The 19,908-nt window shown below is 38.5% G+C and overlaps 3 protein-coding genes across 4 annotated transcripts; 2 read left to right on the plus strand and 1 right to left on the minus strand.

Moving 5' to 3' along the window:
* Positions 1 to 241: 241 nt before the first annotated feature.
* On the minus strand, positions 242 to 4,766 carry rwdd1 (RWD domain containing 1). Its single transcript, XM_044116200.1, has 7 exons — positions 4,489 to 4,766; positions 4,009 to 4,074; positions 3,701 to 3,831; positions 2,026 to 2,169; positions 1,741 to 1,873; positions 1,604 to 1,666; positions 242 to 916 (listed from the first exon to the last, which is right to left on the minus strand). The coding sequence occupies exons 1-7, from the start codon at positions 4,559 to 4,561 to the stop codon at positions 804 to 806; spliced, it is 723 nt and encodes a 240-aa protein (XP_043972135.1). The 5' UTR covers positions 4,562 to 4,766; the 3' UTR covers positions 242 to 803.
* A 1,124-nt stretch (positions 4,767 to 5,890) lies between these two features.
* Positions 5,891 to 12,572, plus strand: calhm6 (calcium homeostasis modulator family member 6). The gene is made up of 2 exons (XM_044116199.1): positions 5,891 to 6,530; positions 9,434 to 12,572. The coding sequence occupies exons 1-2, from the start codon at positions 6,006 to 6,008 to the stop codon at positions 9,857 to 9,859; spliced, it is 951 nt and encodes a 316-aa protein (XP_043972134.1). The 5' UTR covers positions 5,891 to 6,005; the 3' UTR covers positions 9,860 to 12,572.
* Positions 12,573 to 14,829: 2,257 nt separating this feature from the next.
* On the plus strand, positions 14,830 to 18,582 carry LOC122830661 (calcium homeostasis modulator protein 5-like). Of its 2 annotated transcripts, XR_006370568.1 has the most exons (3): positions 14,830 to 15,466; positions 16,404 to 17,224; positions 17,820 to 18,580. XR_006370568.1 is itself a non-coding variant. In XM_044116201.1 (2 exons), exons 1-2 carry the CDS (start codon positions 14,924 to 14,926, stop codon positions 16,755 to 16,757), a joined length of 897 nt encoding a protein of 298 aa, XP_043972136.1. In that variant the 5' UTR covers positions 14,830 to 14,923; the 3' UTR covers positions 16,758 to 18,582. The 2 variants fall into 2 exon arrangements, 1 of the variants encoding a protein (XP_043972136.1); XM_044116201.1 differs by having other exon boundaries at positions 16,404 to 18,582.
* Positions 18,583 to 19,908: the final 1,326 nt, after the last annotated feature.

Below are 19,908 nucleotides of genomic sequence, written 5' to 3' on the forward strand. Positions count from 1 at the left end.
ATGTTTACCTAAATATGTTGCACTTTTTCTATTGCTGTTTGAGATGTGTAACAATTCATCTTTACTTCAAAAATGTAACATTTTTCATTATATTTTCACCCATGAAGGTCACCATTTGTTCACTTGTGCAATGCATGCTGGGCTTCTCTCAGGAACATTACCATAGGTTCCTGAAGGAAAATCAAAAATATGACCTACAATAATTACACAAAATTAGAAATAACCATCAAAAGTGGAGATGGAAGTTTAAGATGACCCATAGTCAACGTATTTATTCAGAATATAACGTTGCAATTGATCTGGATTCCCTCTTTAGTTTTCTACAAACTCAGCAGTTTAATGTTGCTAAATAAGTTGGAACAGTTCTGTTCAGATGTGGTTTCTGACTGAAACCACCAGGTGAGAACTTGGTTTTCTCTGTGGTGTCAGATCTATTACCATGTGTCCATATCCAAATTTTTCTGAATCACAACAAAAAAAATCTTCCTGTTTTCTAGGAGTTATGGATATTACATCATTCAATCGTTTGTATCAGGTTGTGGCTCTTGTCCTCTTGACTCATATCTTACGTTGGAGTTTAGAAACTGAAATATTATTCACCATAGTTTTTCGAAAGTCAGTATTTAATAAAGAGCAAGATTTATTTTGGAAATTTCAATTTTATTTTTAACGTCTTCTGTTGTGGTAAACTGAGATTTTTTTCTATTTTCCCCAAGAGTCTTCAAAAATGCCGTAACTGGGTGGAACTATGGGTGAAGCAGTGGGCTGCTAGGGGTTTTAATTGTCTGTTGTTTTGTTCAGCTTTAGTCTTCATCACTGTCCATGTCTAACGGGTCAAAGTTTGGATCGTCTTCATCCAAATCCAAGTCCTCAATGTCCTGGAACAGGGACTCGTCCACTTCAACGTTGTTTCCAGCTGAGAAGAAGAAACAAGGCCGCTTTAGAAGACGGTAGTGAGCAAATCACCGTTCAAGATGCATCCCACCCAAGGCCCTGTGATTCCAAACAGTTTAGCTTTAACTGTGAAAACCAAAGGCCAAACATTGTTATTGTGGAATAGAGAAAAAAACAAGGACATTAATGTAACGATTGGCCAGCACTGTTTAAAGTAGGGGTCCCCAAAGTGGGTCCTGGAGGGCCGGCCTCCTGCGCGTTTTAGTTCTCTCCCTGGACCAATGATGGCACGTTAGAGGCCTAAGAAGAACATTGACCTGCTGAAAAGGTTGTTGGTACCACCAGGGAGAGAACTAAAACATGCAGGATGCCGGTCCTCCAGGACCCATGATGGGGACTCCTGGTTTAAAGAGAAGCAGAAGCACCCTGCTCTGTTAAGAGTTGGCTCTTGTCAGATCCTCGCATCATAGAGACATTGCATAAAAGAATCTAAACAAACTCCAACTCCCAGTAGTTTTGCTTTCCAATGAGTGGTTCCCAAATGAAGGTAGTAAAAACAAGTCTGGTACTCTGGCAAGTCAAACAAGACACATTTCAGTTACTGTAATCTAGCTGGAGTTATTACTTGAAACTGATTGAAATTATGAGACAAAAGGGTTTTCCAAATATATTTAACAACAGGATCGGTTTATTGTAGAGCATTGCTTACCATCTTCTAGGAACTGAATGTCTGATGTGTCAAGGTTATGATCTCTCTCAAACAGCTGTTTACCTAAAGAGAAAAAAATAACACTTTATTTTGCAAGCAGCTTCCAAGGGTTTGACATAAAAGTGAAACTGATTTACCAGTGAGTCTGGGTTTTCCAGCCTGCTCCTCCTCTTTCTGTTTTTTTCGTTTGAACTCAGCCATGTCCAGCTCAAACTTGGCTTTCCATGCCAGAAAGTTTTCAATTGTTACCACTGTACCCTGGAACTTCACCTGCCAAACACAAGCATCCTTCACTGAGAACCTGTCCATACACACTGCCTTCATCTCAACAAATCTAAGAGAACCTGAGCGCATCACCTAAGCCTCTACAGAAATTAGGACAAAGGCAAACCCATCAAAAGTCAAACTAGACTTCCAATTACCTTTTCTGCTTCCTCTGCCTCCTTTTCTTTCTGGAGTTTTTCCTCTTCTCGTCTGTTTTTCATTGCATCCACAATTTCATTAAGTTTCTCCTGAACAGCTGTCACCAGGGTAAAAATCATCACCATACCCTGGTTTTCTTCAGCCTGCATGATTATTACATACACATGTTGGCAATAGAAAATAAACAGCATAAAACAAGCGGCTTCAGTTTACAGAGTTACATTAGGCCCTTGAACAAGAGCCACCACTAATTTAGAGAAAGGTTCCGCACAGAGCAAAACTCTTCCAAGTGATCTGTTCCCTCCTTTAAGTGCAAATAAAAATTGGAAAAATGTAATGAATATTTTTTCAGTTAGTGTGGGACTATTGTAAGACCAAAAAGCCCACGCAGTGCCCCAGGCGTTTCCCTCTCCCTTTGCAGAGCTCTACAAAGCATCAAAAAAAGATTATATCATTTTAAACTTTTACACTCTTACAAAGGTTAAAAGATTTTAGCTGATCAAAAGCTTAAGACAATTAGGCCCCAAACAAAACATTTCCAACAAGGAATCAGTGATTAGTTGCCTAAAACTTTCTTCTGCTTTATGCAAGTGTTTTGGTTGGAAACTTATTCCATGGAGCAACCCCCCACAAATTTTTATTGGATTCAAATTAGCATCCAAAAATTAAATATTATGATATAATGTTGTGAACTGCGGTTTTGTCATGTTCAACATGACTCTAAATATGGCTGTTTGCTGCAGTTTACCACAGTGATTATTGCAGTAGTGATGAGCCTCAGCACAGAGGGAGGCCCACCAGAACATTTCCACACTGCCTGCTGCAGCTTGATGCCACAGCACAAAATAAAGCTCTACTGTTTCATAAAGGAAGAAAAAAAAAAAAACGTATCTTGTGAGAGGCTTGATGGCATGACAGAGGACCAAAACTGCATGGACTCAATTAATTAAATGTTTGTGCCAATATGTGTTCCAGTTCACATTCAATGTTTTTTTGACCAAACTTTGCTGCATGCTTCAACAGCTCCTAAAACCATCAATCTTTGAGTGATGGGCTTCCACAAGGCTGCGTCAAGACTAAATATGGCTCTTTGGTCAGTTTATATCAGTGCTTCTCAATTCCAGTCCTCAGGGCCTCCCCTGCTCTGCATGTTTTAGATGTGTGTCTATTCCAGAACAGCTGATTCTAATCATTGCATCAGCATCAAATGCTGCAGAAACCTGTTAATCACCCATAGATTCAATCCAGGTGTGTGACACCTAAAACATGCAGGGGGGAGGGGGAGGGGGGTCTGAGGACCGGAATTGAGAAACACTGCTTTATATTGAGTGTATGGATATATCCTAAAGCAGGGGTCTCAAACTCCAGTCCTCCAGTCGCTGTCCTGCAGGTTTTAGATGAGCCACAGGTCCAAACCACTGGAATGAAATGTGTTAATAACCTCCTCCTGGTGTAGATCAGTTCTCCAGAGCATTAATGACATCATTATTCTATTCAGGTGGTGCAGCAGAGACACATCTAAAAGATTCAGGACAGCGGCCCTCCAGGACTGGAGTTTGACACCTGTGTCCTAAAGTCTGCTGAGAACACTTTCCCCAGAAAAAAATGTTAAAAAATAACGAACTAAGCAGAAGAAATTAAACACAATATTTATTGTCAGATAAATGAACACACCTGCTGCTTCAACAAGGTGAGAATGTTCTCTAGGTCGCCATCTTCCAGATTTTCTTGAGAGTAGATCTCCCACAGTGGAGGCTCATCTGGATATTCTGCTACATATGTAAACTTTAAAGTTGCCTCAACAGCTGGAATGAGAAAAGAAAGTTAAATGAAAATAATTCATTCTCAATTAATTGAAAACATCTTTTTTCGGTAACTTCAAACCATACATTAAATCTGATAAATCATCATCATTATAGAAGAAGGTGTCAGAAATAAGGAAATGACAGAATATAAGACATTTATAAATTGAATATACTCACTTTCCCCGTTTTCTCCTGCGTCTGACGTCACGGTAATAGTGAAACTGGTGGGTTCTTCTGACAGCACTGCAAGCCCACATGAATAACAGATCATTTCTGCAAACTTGCATTAGAACACCGTGATCACTAGTTCACTATTGTCCAGACAGTTTTCCATGGCGGTCACTGGTCGCTATATCAACCCATTTAAACTATACAACTATTCGTGCTTTTCATCGTAGGATCAAACCCCTACAAGTCTCTATTAGTTTATCCCCGATTTAAACTAGTCTATCTTAGCTATAAAACCGAATCGTTGCTTCTCGTTGTGAGCATGCTGGATGTGGTTAAAGGCCACAGCACTTACTGTCTCATTAGCGTTCATTGACTAGAAGTCATCACAACTATCAAACAAAATGAAGCAGTTCCAACCCAGTCAGATAAATAAGGCTTACTGCGATGCTAGCTGTAAGCTAGTTACTATTTTAAATCAACTCCCACCTGTAAAGGAGTCGGGATAGATTGATTCTATGGCTTCAAGTTCATTCCTTTGCTCCTCGACGTAATCTGTCATTTTTAATCTCAGGGGGTTATCTAGATTTTGATAAAATCATTCCAACACTGAAACTTTTGGCAATGAAATGCTCGGCGTGTTCTATCGGTCCCATCCGCTCATAAGGCGATCGATGATGTCGGAGATTAAAATTTCTGTCTGACTCAGACTCAGAGGTGTACTTGAGGGTCTGTGTCCATACGGGCCTTACGGTTATCTGTTTTGCAGACCACTAAATCGATCTCAGATTTAGTGATGCAAATACGGAAACCAACAGCGGCCACTCCTATTATAGTTCTAAAACTTTATTGACAAAAAGGTTCAGCACAAGTCAGATCCCAGATAAATTAAAATACAAATTAAGTTTTTCAACTAACGCAGTAGTTAATTTTTTTTTAATTAAAATTAACAAACCTTATAAAAGAGCACATAGTGCCAAAGCATAAAAGGCCTCGGCAACAGTAACTAAAGCACAGGACGTGGTTAGGGTTAGGGCTTTAAAGAAAGAAAGCATTTCCACTGACACACTAAGTGCATCTGAAGAGCTATGCGGCTAAATAATCATGAGACCGAAATAAGAAAAGCGTATGGTTCAGAAATTTTAAATTTAATTTATCTATAAAATATATAAGAACATAAATAATCAAATAAGGAAATTCTCCCAAGATATAATTTAGCGTTGAATTATAGTCAGAATGGTTGATCTTTGGTTGAGGTCAACAACTGATGGTGCATCAACCAATCATCCAATTCTAGCCAATTACCTAATGTTGAAAATAGGTCATTGAATTAATGTTGTTTTCTGGCCAAACTCTATTGATTGAAATGGATGGATTTCAAACACCCTTGTCTCTTAGAGGGGTCAGGAGGTGCTGCTGCCTCTCCAGCTACGTTCAGGGCAAGAGGCGGGGTCACCTGGACAGGTCGCCAGTCTGTCTCAGGGCAACACAGAGACAGACAGGACACACAACCATGCACACACACACACATACATACACACACACACACACACAACCAACACAAAAACACACAAGAATTGACAGGCTGTCTCAATGCCAATATGATCCAAAAAAAGAGTTCACACTATTTTCATTTTACTTGGTCTTGATGATAATTTTCTTACATAGAATAGTAAGAACCATGTCAACTGTGTGGAGTTCTTTTGTTCCAAAATGTTCCACACTCTCCATCTGTGACAGCTCACAAAAAGACACACTGGTGCTAGTGTGAAATTTGATACCTTTATGTAACTGGAGACACACATGGAGACACACCTCAATATCAGGTACAAACTGGAATTTGGTTTGCTGGCTACAAAGCTCAGAAAGCAGAATTAAACCCACAACTGACATTAAGAGTTCCAGGAAATGAGAATGTTTGTGGTGATGCCATTTAGACATACGGGGTGGAAGTGAAACTGCAACGTTCATTTCAGCTCTCTCTTTCTGTCACCCAGTAGCTACCGATGGATAGGTTTAAGACGATTCTGAATATTGCCAGCAAGCAGACCAACCTTGGTTTTGGGTTGGTTGCTCTGTTGACAGCTGGAGGCGAGCAGATCTTCTCCTCGGTGGCATTCAAATGTCCCTGCAACGAGCTGAACTTCCTGTATGGCTTGGTCTTTCTGTTGGTTCCAGCACTGGCTTTGCTGCTGCTAGGTTATATTCTCAGCAAAAAGATGTGGATATTGTTTACAGGTCTTTGGCACAACAAGGCAAAGTTGTGTTGTTGGAAAAACCTGGCCGCCGCTTGCACAGCTTTCATCCAAATCAGTTCCACAGCGCTGGTGGCACCGCTCAGCTGGTTAGCTGTTGCTCTGCTTAATGGTAACTATTATGAGTGTGCAATGACTGGAACCAATGTGAGTGTTTACAACCAGTATTTGTGCAAAGATATGAATTCTGAGTTTGACTGTGCAAAGAAACTTCTCACACTTCCTTGTGATAAACGTAATGAGGAGGCTCTGCGTACATTAAGATCTCAGTCCCAGGTAAGCAGTTTTCTGATGTGATTCCACTCTAACATTTATAGTTATCACAGTATTAAAGACTTTAGCATTCTTAATTTGTTAATTTGGTACTGAGCAGTTCAGCAAATCTTTGTCTGGAAACACTGTAAATGTTAGACTATCAAATAGTTAATGATTTGTGTCAAATCAGCATTTGCAGCTATTTTAGGATGACAAAATCTGGAATTTAAATATTGTTAGTTAAAATTGTTCTCCCTACAAGACCTACATTTGTTTTTGTGTAAATATAACCTTAAGCTGTGTTGATTTGACAACATGTTTACACTGCAGACTATTTAGTCTCTTTACTAGATGGATGGATAATCAGAGGAGGATAGTATCTAGCTGAGAAACTTTTAAGTAGTTTTAAAGGGGCAGAATTATGTTACCATTTTATAGCATAATCAAGTAACTATGTCACCTTCAGCTGTCATAAAAATGCTGAATATATCAAATATGTCTTAAAAGAAATTTTACTTCCTGATTGGATGGGATTCTGTACTCTTTAAAATCTCCTGCTCTTTCTGAAACTGTCTTCAGGAAGTCATCACAACATGACTCCTCTATTAACCCTTTAACAACACTATTACCAGCGTCGCACTGAGAAGTAAGAGGTATGAGATCAGCAGATGTGCAGTTCCACCAGGTGTTTGGCTAGTCTGAAGGAGCAGAGCAGGGCTGCTCTGTGAGGTAGAAGCTTGGAAACTGCAGCCCTGAGAGTAGCTGCACCTTGAAGGTGATGGTATTTCCAATCAGACGTTATGCACAGCTGAATGGCTGCCATGTGAGATGAAAGGATTTCTCAAACATGCAAGAAAGAATCAAAGTAACACTCCAGGTATGTTTTTGATTGGAGATTAAGATTACAGTATAACACAATGTAAAGCTAAAAAATTGATTTTACTTGATACTGCTCCTTTAAAGTCTAATACTTAATTTCATTTAATTTGATGTAGGTGTATTTGATAGGGACAGACACACATCAACATAGTCAAATTGAACAGATCACCAGTCCCATGTTTGCATCACAGTGCTTACAGCTAAAGCTAATTCACAGCACTTCTCCCTGTGGCCTTTTAAACAGTACATCTAAAATGTAGTAGAAAGTGAAATAATTATCATTTAAAATAATGCAACATGATGTTGACAACTGTAGTGGAAACATTTTAAGGTCACTATAATTATTAGCTGAAATATTGCATAGCAGTATTAAGATTCTTGTGTTCAGTTTCTTAACATTACAGTCAAATCATTGAGTTGTTTCTTTATCTCTGCTGCCTCCTAGTGAAAGAACAAACGTGTCTTCTATAAGTAGATTATCAAACTATATGAATGGAATAAAACTGTAAGCTGTGCTCTTTTTCCTGACTGCAATCAGAGAGCAGAGACTTCCAACAGGGCACAGCATGCAGTTTTATGGGAAGAGGTTCACTCCATTCACATAGCAGTATGATAATCTACTTAGGTACAGAACAGACAGCAGAATAGACAGCAAGCACACGTTTCCTCTTTCACTAGGAGGCAGCAGAGATAAAGAAACAACCCAATGACTTGACTGTAATGTTAAGAAACTAAACTTTTTCATGAGCTCATGCATCACACAAGAATCTTAATACTGCTATGCAATGTTTCAGCTAATAATCATAAGTAACCTTAAGTAACTCTAACATTTTCCCACTACACAACATATACACAGTCATATAAAACAGTGAAACATAAAATCATTAAGAGTGGATACAATTCTGTTTCTGACATAAGCAAAGTTCTGTTTGTTTTTTGAACATATTGAAACTGGTTACAGACTTAAAATTGACAGGAAGTGAGTTCCAAATGACAGATCCTTTCACAGTCAGAGCACTTTGAGCAAAAGTGGTTCTATGGAATGGAACCTTATAATATCCATCTGGTAGATCTACTGCTGCCCTGCAATTTCTGTGTACAATCACTTAATGGGTTAGGCACAAGTCTGTTTAAACATTTCAAAATTAGTTTTAAAAGTTTATGACTTATAAAAGTAGGAAAGTCCAGAATGCCAGATTTAGCCATCTGATTGGCTTTTGATGTAAAACCTTTCAGGCCTGATTATAGAGACTTTCTAATGGTTTGAGTTTGGCTGGTCTGTGTCCAGACAGTGGCTCCTTAGGACAGATGTGAGAGGATCATGGAGTTTCTATTTCTACTTGAGTAATATTATTTTGAGCTATCACTGCCCTGACTTGAGCTCAGTTTCTGGATGCTCTACCTACCTCTAATTATGTCACTGCATGACGAACAAGGATATTTTAGTCCAAATTACATCAGACACACAGAAAAACACTTTTCAAGTTGATATTAAAATAGGAGCTTTTTGTTTTGACCTAAACTTTATTGTTCTGAAGATAATTTACATCTGCTTACCCTGCTGTACCTTTTGGAAACCATCAGCTGATATTGTCAGCAGATGGACTTTGCAGTGTTCTAACATAAATACATTAAGTATTGGTTTCAGTAGGTGGTTTATGTTATGAAAAATTTGGCAATATTGTTACTGATTTTTACTCATTAACTTATTATTAAAAATACCAGAATTTTCACAAAGCTTAATAAAATTTTGTCTGCCTATCACTTTGAACTGCTTTGTTGCCGAAATGTGCTATACAAATACACTTCATTTGTTGATTAATTGATTGATTGGTTGATTCATTCATTCATTCATTCATTGATAATGTACCGGCTCCTAAACAATTGACATTGCCATCTGTATATGTTCCAGACTATGTTCAAATTAGCCCATTCCTTCTTTTATGTGTAATTTGGTGCTTTTTTTGCAGTAGACTTTAGTCTTAAATACTAATGGTAAATGATGATAGTAATAAATAATCTTTTTCTGTTGATGGTCACAACAGATTCTAGGTTGGCTTGTCATCACCTTCATCATGCTGTCCAGTTTACTGATCACCTGCGTGGCTCGCTGTAACTCCCCCATCAGCTATCAGCAACTCAAGTTCTGGAGGGCATATGCTCAGGAGGAAAGTGAGCTCATGGATTTATACACCAATAAACACGCTAAAGATCTTGCTGAGAGAAACCTAAAGAGCTTTTTCAATCAGATGGAACCTGCAAACATCATCACTCCCTCCAACAAGGACTGGGAGAACATTTCCTCATTATATAAGTTTAGCACCAAAGATAACTTCTACAGCACTTTGCATCGATATGTGGAGACAAACCAGGAGGGCGATGGGATTAGGATGGTTTCAATAAGATCAAATGAGTCGACTGACAACCCTGCTGTTCTCCATTTCGTGGATGGTGGAATAGTTTCAATGTGAAAAGAATTGAAATTGATAAAGGAATCATTTAAAGCATATGATATATTTCTAAACATGATGTAAGTGAGTTTCCTTAGGTTTAGAAGTAGGTATGTATGTTTGTGATGCTCATGGTGGCTGTAAGGAGTCATGATTTGAAGAATTTTGGTTTGTTTTTTCAGTTTTGTTACATTTTGCCTCAGTTTTGTATTCTTGTGGACTTATATTCAGAATTTCTTCTTACTTTTGAATTTGATCATGTTTTTGCTATTGTTTCACATATCTTTATGTTTTTCTGGTATTTCTGTTCGGCAGCCAATTGTTGGTCACTTCCTCACCTCCAGCTCTCTCGCCACTGCTGAACACCAGAAATCATTCCCCTGTCTGACATCTACTAATCACTGTCCTTGTGTATATCCTCCCTGTTTTCCCCCTGATTGCCAGATCTGTAAATGTTTCCTATGCCCTCGTGTCTTTGGATTACAATGCATGTGTTCATTTTTCTCTGTCATTTTGAAGGTTTTCTTCATCACTAAACACTCATTTATTTCCACTCTGTTTGCTTGCCTGTTTGCCTGGGTTTTTGGTATTCTTTGGATGATCTGGCAAAGTAACGGTGTCGATGTTTAAATTGGATTTTTATATTTAAGAATGTTGCTTGACTGTAATTGGAAACTACTATATTGGCTCTTGTCATCCGCCTTCTGCTGGCCCGTCAGTGGAATAATGGTTAGCTGCATCCAAGGGTTTTGTTTTTTTTGTTTCTCTCTTTTTTGTGTGTATTAATCTAGCCACTTCTAGATCTCAGATAATTCTTCATAGCTTGTCTAATGCAAAGCTATCTCTAGAAATTCTTTACTTCATTGTTGTTATTATTCTGATTAACCTATACAATTAAAATAAGCCCTGGAGCTGATTACTTGTATTTACACTGGCTGTAATGCCAGTTTGTATGACCAATAGACTACTTATCTAGAGCCAGCATATCTATCTCGAGGTGTTTTAGCCGATTTTGTTGATTTTACTCAGTTATGGAGTTTTTCAGAAGTTCCTCTGCTGTTACATTGGTTGAATTTGTGGCTATCTGGTTTGAGCTGGTTACCTTCTGACTAGTGACCATTGTAATTTTGGGAGGAGGGAAGTGTTAGTCTAAAATGAGGGATGTCTTGCAGGGGATAGAAGATGCCCTGCTGTGCAATGGACACTTAAATGTTTGTTTTTGCTTCAAAGGGGGGCTGTGTTCAGATGCATGTGTTGTTACTCGTGGTATAGATGTGTGTGTGCGTGTGGTGTTTTTTTGTTTTGTTTTTTTGTTTCCTTCTCTTACAGTTGTTGGCCAACAATATGCCAAGTATCAATCTCCGCTCAGCCAAATTTGCTCTGCCATACTGCAATGTATACATCTCTCATGGAATAATAAGGTATGACCAGCACAGGTAATAATCTGAGGGTTGTTTCGTGGAATGTGAGAGGTCTGGGAAATGCCACTAAGATTGCTAAGGTCATGGCTCATTTGCAGCAACTTAAAGGGGACATATTCTTCTTACAAGAAACACACCTTCGTAATAGAGAAATAATGCGACTTAAAAGAAGCTGGATTGGCCATATATTTCACTCTAGATTCAACGCCAAGGCTCGAGGAACAGCCATACTTATTCGTAATAATATTATGTTTGAACAACACAAAATAATAGCGGACACGGAGGGCCGTTTCATAATTGTGTTCTGCAAATTACAAAACTCTCTGGCCATACTAGCTTGCGTCTACGGTCTAAATTGGGATGACGACACCTTTGTGTCTAGACTCTTTTCGTCTATGCCTGATATTGAAAACTATTATTTGATCTTAGGAGGAGACTTTAATATGATCCAGGATACCCTTTTGGACAGATCCTCAAAAAAACAATCTCATTATCTAATGCTGCAAAAAGTCTTAATGTTAATAAAACTGAGTTGGGACTGGTAGATCCGTGGAGACATGGGAACCCGGCACTTAAACAGTTTTCCTTCTTTTCCCATGTCCACCATACCTATACACGCATAGATTTTTTCCTTATTGACATCAGATGCTTTCTAAAGTAAAAGCCTGTGATTATCACACTATAGCTATATCTGACCACTCACCAGTCTCCTTAGATTTAGAATTACTCTGTCAATCTCGTTTTAAATTTTGGAGATTTAATTCTATACTGCTTACAGAGGAGGACTATAAACAGTTTTAAAAAAATCAGCTTTCACTCTACTTTGATCTTAATGACTCACCTGATATATCGAGAAGCACCTTCTGGGAAGCCTCAAAAGCATATATAAGAGGTCAGCTCATTAGCTTTACTTCTAATTTGACAAGGAAGAGGTTACATTACACCAATGATTTACTGAACCAGATTAAAGAGGTGGATTCTAGATATTCAACCAACCCTGATATTCAATCAATACTGACATGTACAATGTCAGTATTATTATTTTTTCTTTATTTCTTTTCCTGCCTCCTTTTGAATGCATGTGGATGGATGTGTGTGTATGTTGTGTTGCTAGAAACTGCTACAGGGACTGGATCCCAGCAGGCTGTTTGTCTTGTGCTTGGACCTGGACGGGGTGCGTTTGGGGTGGGCTGGGTTGTGGGAGAAATCAGCTTGAACTTCTTTTTCTCTCTATCTATAACTACCGTGTTTTCATTGTACCAATGATTGATGTGTGTCAAGTTGTAAAATGCAATAAAGGAAACTAGATTCTGCTTCATCTGAGTTCATCCAACAGTCCTGACCAAAAGCAAAATATCCAAAAATTGTTTAATACTGACAATGGATTTTATCAAAAGAAAATTATATATCTTACAATATATAGATAAAGAGCCTACATATGTTCTGTAAACAAGTACACAAAACTGGTTTTGCAGGAGGGGAGCCTGAGAAATGAAAACTAAGCATCCAAGCATCTACTTTAAGACAGAAAAGCTAATGCACAGATACTATGATTATTCAGTCCTTGGTTATTAAAAGCTTTATATGTAAGAATTTTGAATTGCATTGCATGTCAAACAGGGAATTGAGAAGTGGTGAAATGGCTTTACTAGCTAGTTCTTTCTGCAATCTTACTGTCTGTTTTAGAATGAGTTCATAAAGACCGTGATCAGGGATGCCAGTAATTCATTCCTTGGTGACATCAAACCCAAATCCTCACACGTTACTCTAATATGACCACGTTTTTTTAATCTAGTCCACTTCTATTAATAAAGCAGTAATCAGATTAAATTACGTATCCAAATCACGGTGTGTTGCTGTTTTTGTCATTTATCTTTGTAAAGAGAAATATTTGCTAACTTCTTGCATCATGGTGAGTCACAACAAGTCATGTTGTCAGCATGAGAACAACTCATGTGTAATTCACACAGCCAGCAGCACAATGTAAACATTGGAGTGAGAAGAGAAATGCATGTTTTCTAGTTGAAAACACCATCCAGTAAAGATGTCAACATGAAGCTGTATGCTCTATGCTGGTGGCAAAGGCTTTTCTAGTTTCAAAAATGCTAGGACAAATTCAAAGAAACCTTTAGTTTCACAGTACTGCACGGTCAGACTTACAGCGGACGTTTCATCAGGTCGTGAAAAGCAGTGAGCTGCGACTAATGCAGGAGGCCTCCACTGTCCACAAAAGCTGGTCGCTGCCTTTCTGTGCAACTCCACTCCAAAGAAGTTTCACATTCTCCCCTTTTCTTAGATTATCCCTGGTAGATAACAAAACAAAATGAGAAGTTGTAAATGATTAGAATTCTTGTTCTGCCTGTGGTTTTATGAATGGCAACAGAGGAAGTGAATGAAGCTGTTCACTCTGTGTTGGCCATGCTTCCAAATATTGAATTAAAGTTAACAGCCATCTGGTTTGGATTGGCACTTTTCTTTTTGCAGTGGGGGACGGTTGCTTACAGTGCAGGTAATTTATGGTAAGCTTCATATTTACAATACTGGGACATTGCATACATCACGGACAAACGATTTTACTCAACTGGATAAAATTGATTTGTTTCTCAATGGAGAGCCCAAGCCTTCTGTACAAAGCAAAGTGCAGAAAGTACTTGGCGGCTGCAAGGTTTAGGCATTTGTGGATTAAAACTGTGGGCACAGCATTTGTTTTTAGTTTAGGCAAAGATAGAGCTAGCTAGATAGATAAAGATAAATAGATAAATAAATAAATAAATAAATAAATAAATAAATAAATAAATAAATAGAGCTGCTAGAGCCTTTGTCAGTGTTCTGGTGAGAAATGCTCAAATAGCTTTATGCTTTCATCATCTGAAACGTTTTCAACTGCCTTGTTTAATCCCGCCCACTATCGTCTTCAGCCAGGACTTTCTCAATTATTTCAGGTTGTTTTTCATCACAGACAGAACATTTAGACATACTTAGATATTTAGATTAGACCCAGTTTGCCTGTGGTGCTCAGTGCTCAGTTTGTTGCTGCAGAGGACGAGTTAGTTTTAAAAGAGGATGTATCTGTGTGATGGACTGCAGTCGAAATGCTCAGTCCTGGACTGGAAGAGTAAACCACAAGGAGGATGTGGGCACTTCCCCCAATGCCTCTTGTTCTCTAAATGTGCTTCTGCTGCAAAGGCATGTTCTACATGTTCAGTCATGTCTTTGCAACAGACTGAATTTCATACTAAATGTACATTGAGAGAATTTGTATTGAGAAATAACTAAGGTTATTCAAGAACTGTTCCTCTTGTATAATCATTTGCATTTCTTTGTGCTTGATGTTGGTTCTTCTGTCAGAAGTAAATGTAAGACATCACACACTAACAGTACTTATCCCAATGTCACAGCTGGAAAGGAAAACCTATAAAGAATAACTAACCCCAACAATTGTTATTTCTATTAGTTCAAGCACAGCAGATACTTCTTCTCAGGGCAGAAGAATTCAGTGTTGAAGTGAGCAAAGGAGGAGCTTGACAACAGACCACCAAAGGGAGGGGCACAAACTGGTTTGGCAGATGAATCTCTGACAAACAACAGAGCAGGAAGAAGTTGGTAGAGGTTTGGTTAGACTTTTCTCTGGGATAGTTTTGGATAGTTCCTGGATACCAACACCATGGATAACTTCCAGACAGTACTGCGTTTCTTCGTGGACCAAAAAACCACCATTGGTTACAGTTTTATGGCACTCCTAACTATAGGTGGGGAGCGAGCTTTTTCCATGATTTCATTTCAGTGCCCATGTAACCATGAGCAGAATTTCACGTATGGGCTGACGTTTCTGCTTGGTCCAGCTGCAGTGCTTTTTGTTTTGGGTCTGTTCTTCAGCAGCGGGCTGTGGAGGCTCTACACTGGCTGCTGTCTTAACCCCATGAAGCTTTGTCCTCGCGGGAACGCCACTGGCTGTTTCAGGGTCTTATTGAGCATTATTACTGGTGCTTGTGTGGCCCCTGTTATGTGGCTGTGCGTGGCCTTGCTCAATGGGACCTTTTATGAATGTGCCATCAGCGGTCTGGATGATAACCTGGTTGTGAATCTGTTTTGTAAAAACAAGACGTTGCAGTGTCGGAAGCAGCTGGCCCTGGTTCCCTGTGATAACTCTAAACTCTCCAGTGATGAACGGATGAAGCTGCTGATGATGTTCAGGGCTCAGTCACAAGTAAGACACACCAATTCCATCTTTGTGTACATTTAGACTGCAGGGGTCTCAAACTCCAGTCCTCCAGTCGCTGTCCTGCAGGTTTTAGATGAGCCACAAGTCCAAAACACTGGAATGAAATGTCTTAATGACCTCCTCCTGGTGTAGATCAGTTCTCCAGAGCATTAATGACCTCATTATTCTATTCAGGTGCTGCAGCAGAGACACATCTAAAAGATTCAGGACAGCGGCCCTCCAGGACTGGAGTTTGACACCCCTGGTTTAGAGGATTGCATTTAATTATCCCTAACCTCCTGTGCATCCAAAAGGGCTTTGTGAAGTCTGAAACTTATTACCCAAATTCTTTCATGGCTTTGAAAATTTGTAAAACAAATGTTGTGCAGCAGTCTAAATGACACTGTAGCTTTAAGGGCAGGAGTGTTTTCTAGACAGGGAAGTTATTTTAAATGTAACATCTATGTAAGGTCCAGTAAAACATCTACGGAATGACTCCAAAAGCCTATAAGTTTATGGAGATATTGCTCAGAAAAGTGACAGACAACAATCACTCAATCAATCAATCAATCAATCAATCAATCAATCAATCAATCAATCAATCAATCCATCAATCAATACAAATTCCTTATAATTTAACTCCAAATAAGCATTGATACTGTCAGATGAGCTGGACACGCCCTACTGTTAAGTGGAAACAGAGAAACATATTTTACAATATTTATTTATCACAAACCCATGAGATTTATGGATGTACATGATATAATTTGATGATGTCCTTTTCTTCAAAGCAATAATAAAGCATAAAGTGAGTTAATAATGTTCCATAGAATATTGGCACATAGTTCTAAAGTTTTGCTAACCTAGCCTTCATCAGCTGATCATTATTGGAAAAATGCATGTCACTAATTGACAGAATGTTTTGTTTTCATTACATCTGCAGATTTTGGGCTGGAGTGTCATAATTCTTGCTGCCATTGTAGGTCTTTTGGGCACTTGCTGCAAAAACTGCCGCTCCCAGGTCAGCTACCTGCAGCTTACGTTCTGGAAGCGTTATATTGAGAAAGAGAAGGAGTGCTTTGATGCCTTCACTGTGGACTATGCAAAAAAGCTGGCTGAGAGAAACCTGCAGAGCTTTTTTGAGAACAAAGAACCTGATCCCATGCCATTTCCAAGCCACAAGGCATGGGAGGAGATCTCTGCATACTACACTTTCTCCAAGAGTGAACAGTTTTACAGTACTCTGCAGCGCTACGTAGAGCGGATAGACAGGGATTTCACACCAGAAAATCTGTAAGGATTTGGGTTTTTCTCTGTGTTGATTTGAGTTCTCTGTGTGTTTATTTTGAGTTCCTGTGTCTTCCGAGTCTCTGCTGTCCTGTCTTCCCCTTGATTATTCCCAGGTGTGTCTCGTTCCCTGATTACCTTCTGTATATTTAATGTCACCTGTGTCTCTGCGTCTCTGTCGGGTCCTTGTCAAATGTTTGGTTCCAGTTTGTCTTGCTGTCCCTTCGTTTAGCCAGTTGCTACCAGTGATGAGCCTTAGCTTTCCGCTCCGCCTTCTGCTGCCTGGTATTTGGGATTGTTAGACTTTGTATTTTTGGGCACCAATCATTAAAACCATCATTATTCATCTAATCCTGGGTCTACTGCCTGCTGCCTCACCACCTCATCCACCACGTCATGACAAAAACGACCCGTTCTGGACATGGAGCATGGGATAGAGATGACCTGAACAACAACCCACTGAAGAGAGAAACGAAGGTCTGCTAAACAAATGGATATTAAAGACACTCATACAATTTACTGATGGTATTTAACTTTGGCTAATCATACTTGATCATTTTCCACAACCAGCTACAGACAACAACAAATAAACAGAAAGCATCACTCACTGTGTCTTGCTTGAAAGTCTAAATGGTCACATTACTATGTATGTGTGTATATATATATATATAAGGTCCCTAAGTTACTTAAAACAGTTTGGGGGTTTTTACATTTAATTTCCACTGTAATTCTATAAAACTTTCTATGAAGCTTTTAGATGGTAAAGTACAAAAAATGTGTAAAATTGAATTTGAACGTTGACTTTGAATTTCACACATTGTTGTACTTTACATGTCACTGACTTGGAGCAATTTTCTGCAGTCACTTAGAAAACCTTTAATCTCATTTGAATATTAGACTGAACTTAATGCACTGATAACTAGAATTAATTGGAAGGTATGTGTGACTGAATTATTTTATTTTTTTGTAAAGTGCCTTGAGACATTTGTGAAATGGCACAAGAATCAATCATATGAATTTCTCTAGGACCACAACCCAACTTCCTCCGTTATTATTATTATTATTATTACAGTCACAGTTCTCAGTGAGTGCCAGCCAGCTGGAGACATCCTGGAAGGAAGCGGGTCGAAGTGGAAATCCTTTTGGACCAACCTACCGATATAATCTGCATCAGAGGAAGGTCTAAGACTCCCTCTGTTTGCTTTAATTCCGTTTACATAAATAAGCTGAATATAATTTTATTTCAGTGTCAACGTTTATATTTTCAGTCACAATTATATTTTCCAATTCCCATATCTTTCAGGTTCATTTTAAGCTGCCATTGCATTAGTCCTGTACAAGTTTGGGCTGCATATAGTCATTTGTTTTCAACTTTCATAATTTAAAAAAAATAATAATTTTGCTTTGAGTTTTTACAAAGTGCACCTGTATTTTCTGTAATCAGAAAGCCTATCCTGATTACTGATTGGGTGGATCAGGCCTGGACAGATGCTGTCTGTCTCTGACATGATGTTTTGGTCAGCATCAGGTCAGGGACAGATGTTGTCCAGGATAGGACTGATGCAGACATGTAGAGAAAATAGTAACTGCACATTTCAATTTGATCCCAATAGGCAAAACCAGGAGTAATGGGACAACAGAAATGATATATCTATATATCTGCTGAATGCAAGTTAGTGATTTATAATGTAAAAGAAAAAAAAATTCATATGATTTTTCATGAAAAAATTTTAAACAAAACCGATTTTAAGGAAATTGGGTTTGTTGCGTATTTACATGAACATTGTATTCTGTCTTTTAAATGATGTCTAAATGTTGTAATTAAAAATTCTACTCGACTATCCTCAGAGTCAGTGATTTCTTTGTGTCAAGGTTTAGGGTATGCTTTTTACCCACATGCCAAAAACTCAGGATGCAGTCCTCAAAATTAAGGAAATTGGTGCAGATAAATGTTTCATTTAGGATAGAATGTAAGAAGTACTGTCAGAGATGCAATAAGCCTAGGAGGTGTTTAAATGATCTAATTGTTTGACTGTTGATTGCAGCAATCCACATTATTAGTAGAAATAGAGGGCCCCAAAACAAAATTTTGCTTAGATATTTATTTATAAAAGTCCAGGCATACATGCAAATAAATCTTGGCTTTTTTTTCTATTCTTCTTCTTTCTTTTCTCTCTCCCGGAAGGATAAGTTATTTTTTGTGACATTGTTTTGATAACTTATCTTCCACCGGTGATTTGGAGGTTTGGATGTATGCTGCACATTGAAGCTCATATTGCCGTGACCTACCGTGGCCACCAGGGGGCTCCCAACAGCAATTAATTTTTTTTAAATTTTTGTCCATAGAGGTGTTTTGACTCCAGTCCTCGAGGGCCGCTGTCCTGCAACTTTTAGATGTGCCTCTGCTGCACCACCTGAATAGAATAATGAGGTCATTAATGCTCTGGTGAACTGATCTACACAAGGAGGAGGTCATTAAGACATTTCATTCGTGTTTTGGACCTGTGGCACATCTAAAATCTGCAGGACAGCGACTGGAGGACTGGAGTTTGAGACCCCTATATCAAATAGATATTATTATTAAAACCACAGGGTTATAATGACATGGTGTGTTTTTGTTAATATAATCACATAAATCATTACAAAAATTATAATAAAATTCTTTTTGGGTTGGCCTCCATTGGTCCTGGGGCCCTAACCAGCCTCTTAGTTTGCTTCTGCTTTGGGCTGGCTGTGAATAGTAAAAATTGGCTTATTTCCTGAATCCCAAAATATAACATCATACCTTTGCTGTTTCATAATAACAATTTACGCTAGGGTAAATTTTTGCTATCCTTGCAGTATACAGACATGATTCCTCTTTTTTTAGGCCATTTTTGTCACTGAGTTACCGCTGAGAAAAATGAAACTATAAAGTTGCATCCCCAACAGATTTTTATTATTATTATTAAAATGGTAGATTTAGGTTTGCATGGACTTTTATGAAGCAGTGAGTTTTCAATGCTTGACTTTTTGTATTAATATTGGTACAGATAATGGGAGACATTTATTGCATTTGCTAATAGTATAAATTTATTTCAGCTACACAATTTCAAGAGAATGTTCATATATTAACATACATCTTCTAAGTACTAAACATTTCAGTTTACTCAGCGACTTCT

Source organism: Gambusia affinis, linkage group LG05 (genome assembly GCF_019740435.1).
Source record: "Gambusia affinis linkage group LG05, SWU_Gaff_1.0, whole genome shotgun sequence".
In the NCBI taxonomy this organism is placed as follows: domain Eukaryota; kingdom Metazoa; phylum Chordata; class Actinopteri; order Cyprinodontiformes; family Poeciliidae; genus Gambusia; species Gambusia affinis.